The sequence below is a fragment of the Osmerus eperlanus genome, chromosome 23, assembly GCF_963692335.1.
Source record: "Osmerus eperlanus chromosome 23, fOsmEpe2.1, whole genome shotgun sequence".
In the NCBI taxonomy this organism is placed as follows: domain Eukaryota; kingdom Metazoa; phylum Chordata; class Actinopteri; order Osmeriformes; family Osmeridae; genus Osmerus; species Osmerus eperlanus.
In genome coordinates this window covers 882,804-886,812 of record NC_085040.1, presented here as the reverse complement: position 1 = coordinate 886,812, position 4,009 = coordinate 882,804, and the positions used below count along the sequence as shown (strand labels likewise).

The following is a 4,009-nucleotide window of genomic DNA, read 5'->3' as shown; positions in this document are numbered from 1 at the left end:
CTGTGAGTCAAATCACAGACTCAACTCTGCAGCAAAGCACAACCAGTGTGTGTGTGTGTGTGTGTGTGTGTGCGCGTGCGTGTGTGTGCAGCACGTGCAGCAGTATAAGACCCATCACCTACAATGAACGATCCTTTAGTGGTCTGCAGAGGAAGGACAAAGAGACTGTTTTACTAAACCACCTCCTGAGAGGCCCTGTGTGTGAGTGTGTGTGTGTGAGTGTGTGAGTGTGTGTGTGTGTGTGTGTGAGTGTGTGTGTGTGTGCAGGTGCATTTGTGTGTGCGTGTGGGCATTGATCCTCATGTCATGCCAGCAAGGAACTGATCTCTTCTATACAGGTTCTATCTAGAACAGAACTACTAGAACCAGGTTCTATCCAGAACAGAACTACTAGAACCAGGTTCTATCCAGAACAGAACTACTAGAACCAGGAGCCAGGAGGACGCAGGGTTAGGGAACAGGTTCCACAACATCATAGATGAACATCATGACGGGTGAGAAGAAAGGAGGAATGAGGGAGAAACATGAAAATGAAGAAGAGGATAAGGGGCAAAGAGGAAGAAGAATGTCTTGATGGAAGGAAGGATGGATGGAGGCAAAGAAAGGATGGATGGATGCAAAGAAAGGATGGGTGGATGCAAAGAAAGGATGGATGGATGAAAGATAGCAAGTATAGTAGTAAAAGAAAAAGCAATAAAGGGAGAAAAGAGTGAGAACCTTAAAAGGAGAGAGAGGAGAGAGAGAAGGAGAGAGAGAGAGAGAAAGAAGAGAGAGAGAGGAGACACAGAGAGAGAGAGAGAGAGAGAGAGAGAGAGAGAGAGAGAGAGAGACAGAGAGAAGAGAGAGAGAGGAGACACAGAGAGAGAGAGAGAGAGAGAGAGAGAGAGAGAGAGAGGGGGGGGGGGGGGGGGGAGAAAGAGAGGGCAGAGAGAGAGAGACAGAGATCGAGAAATCGAGAGATTATGGGATGTCTACTGACCTGTGAGAGATCTGGGATGTCACCCTGATCTATTCCAACTTGCTGTTGTCACAGAAACCAAATCAAAACGGCCGGCGGGAAAAGAAGAGGATAACAAACAGCAACATAAGGGATAAAAGGGGGAAGTAAAAAAAAAAAAAACAATAAAGAAAACAAAGGAATTGTTACTTCCATGCAGTGACTGTCAACGTAAACAATAACAACAACAGAAATAAAAACGGGGGTTCCGACACGCCCATTGGCTGACTGGGCACATCAGGTGAGAGGTGATTGGACGTTGAGGATGCACCTGACCAATGAGGGGACATGTGGGGGGTGTGGTGACAGGTGTGGGTGACGTTTGTGGAGAGACAGGTGAACAGACCGGACGCGCGTATAAACCCTTTGAAGCCACACTCAGAACGATCAGATGGTGACTAGACACTTACAACAGGGACACTAGGACCCAGCGCGTCAGGCTGACGTCCAACAACTGGTCGATTACTATTCAGACAAATACTGGAGGTGCACTTGATTTAGCTCACACAGAGAGCACTTGGGGCTTTCGGTGCGAATCAAACTCCACCTAACTGCACTAAAGTGATAACTGACCGAAGACTTGGAACATCAGATTATCTTCTCCACACTTCTTTATCAATTCTTTATCTATCGGCCCTCGACTATTCTCCCTCCATCCTCCTTTACCTGACCTCTACTTTCCATCCGTTTCCATCTGCCATCCTCCACTACCACCAGCTCTCTACTTATGCTGTTGTGCATGTGCAACAACAAAGATTCTCTCTATCCTCCATCTCTCCCTCCTCCATCTCTCCTTCTCCCTCCTCCTCCATCTTCCATCTCTCCCTCCTCTATCCTCCATCTCTCCCTCCTCCTCCATCTTCCATCTCTCCCTCCTCTATCCTCCATCTCTCCCTCCTCTATCCTCCATCTCTCCTTCTCCCTCCTCCTCCATCTTCCATCTCTCCTCCTCTATCCTCCATTCTCCCTCCTCCTCTATCCTCCATCTCTCCCTCCTCTATCCTCCATCTCCCTCCTCCTCTATCCTCCATCTCTCCCTCCTCTATCCTCCATCTCTCCCTCCTCTATCCTCCATCTCTCCCTCCTCTATCCTCCATCTCTCCCTCCTCTATCCTCCATCTCTCCCTCCTCTATCCTCCATCTCCCTCCTCCTCTATCTCCATCTCTCCCTCCTCTATCCTCCATCTCTCCCTCCTCTATCCTCCATCTCTCCCTCCTCTATCCTCCATCTCTCCCTCCTCTATCTCCATCTCTCCCTCCTCTATCCTCCATCTCCCTCCTCCTCTATCCTCCATCTCCCTCCTCCTCTATTCTCCATCTCCCTCCTCCTCTATCTTCCATCTCTCCTCCTCTATCCTCCATCTCTCCCTCCTCTATCCTCCATCTCTCCCTCCTCTATCCTCCATCTCCCTCCTCCTCTATCCTCCATCTCTCCCTCCTCTATCTTCCATCTCCCTCCTCCTCTATCCTCCATCTCTCCCTCCTCTATCTTCCATCTCCCTCCTCTATCCTCCATCTCTCCCTCCTCTATCCTCCATCTCTCCCTCCTCTATCTTCCATCTCTCCCTCCTCTATCCTCCATCTCTCCCTCCTCTATCCTCCATCTCTCCCTCCTCTATCCTCCATCTCCCTCCTCCTCTATCCTCCATCTCTCCCTCCTCTATCTTCCATCTCCCTCCTCCTCTATCCTCCATCTCTCCTCCTCTATCTTCCATCTCCCTCCTCTATCCTCCATCTCTCCCTCCTCTATCCTCCATCTCTCCCTCCTCTATCTTCCATCTCTCCCTCCTCTATCCTCCATCTCTCCCTCCTCTATCCTCCATCTCTCCCTCCTCTATCCTCCATCTCCTCCTCCTCTATCCTCCATCTCTCCCTCCTCTATCTTCCATCTCCTCCTCCTCTATCCTCCATCTCTCCCTCCTCTATCTTCCATCTCCCTCCTCTATCCTCCATCTCTCCCTCCTCTATCCTCCATCTCTCCCTCCTCTATCTTCCATCTCTCCCTCCTCTATCCTCCATCTCTCCCTCCTCTATCCTCCATCTCTCCCTCCTCTATCCTCCATCTCTCCCTCCTCTATCCTCCATCTCTCCCTCCTCTATCCTCCATCTCCCTCCTCCTCTATCTTCCATCTCTCCCTCCTCTATCCTCCATCTCTCCCTCCTCTATCCTCCATCTCTCCCTCCTCTATCCTCCATCTCTCCCTCCTCTATCTTCCATCTCTCCCTCCTCTATCCTCCATCTCCCTCCTCCTCTATCCTCCATCTCCCTCCTCCTCTATTCTCATCTCCCTCCTCCTCTATCTTCCATCTCTCCTCCTCTATCCTCCATCTCTCCCTCCTCTATCCTCCATCTCTCCCTCCTCTATCCTCCATCTCCCTCCTCCTCTATCCTCCATCTCTCCCTCCTCTATCTTCCATCTCCCTCCTCCTCTATCCTCCATCTCTCCCTCCTCTATCTTCCATCTCCCTCCTCTATCCTCCATCTCTCCCTCCTCTATCCTCCATCTCTCCCTCCTCTATCTTCCATCTCTCCCTCCTCTATCCTCCATCTCTCCCTCCTCTATCCTCCATCTCTCCCTCCTCTATCCTCCATCTCCCTCCTCCTCTATCCTCCATCTCTCCCTCCTCTATCTTCCATCTCCCTCCTCCTCTATCCTCCATCTCTCCTCCTCTATCTTCCATCTCCCTCCTCTATCCTCCATCTCTCCCTCCTCTATCCTCCATCTCTCCCTCCTCTATCTTCCATCTCTCCCTCCTCTATCCTCCATCTCTCCCTCCTCTATCCTCCATCTCTCCCTCCTCTATCCTCCATCTCCCTCCTCTATCCTCCATCTCCCTCCTCCTCTATCCTCCATCTCTCCCTCCTCTATCTTCCATCTCCCTCCTCCTCTATCCTCCATCTCTCCCTCCTCTATCTTCCATCTCCCTCCTCTATCCTCCATCTCTCCCTCCTCTATCCTCCATCTCTCCCTCCTCTATCTTCCATCTCTCCCTCCTCTATCCTCCATCTCT

The 4,009-nt window shown here is 50.8% G+C and overlaps 1 protein-coding gene across 1 annotated transcript in view; it reads right to left on the bottom strand.

Moving 5' to 3' along the window:
* si:ch211-200p22.4 (phosphatidylinositol-binding clathrin assembly protein) overlaps positions 1 to 4,009 on the bottom strand; it is a 29,698-nt gene that overhangs the window by 10,748 nt on the left and 14,941 nt on the right. The window contains exon 8 of the mRNA XM_062449936.1: positions 890 to 1,021. Within this exon, the coding sequence (XP_062305920.1) occupies positions 890 to 1,021 (132 nt within the window). The remainder of the gene's footprint in view (positions 1 to 889; positions 1,022 to 4,009) is intronic.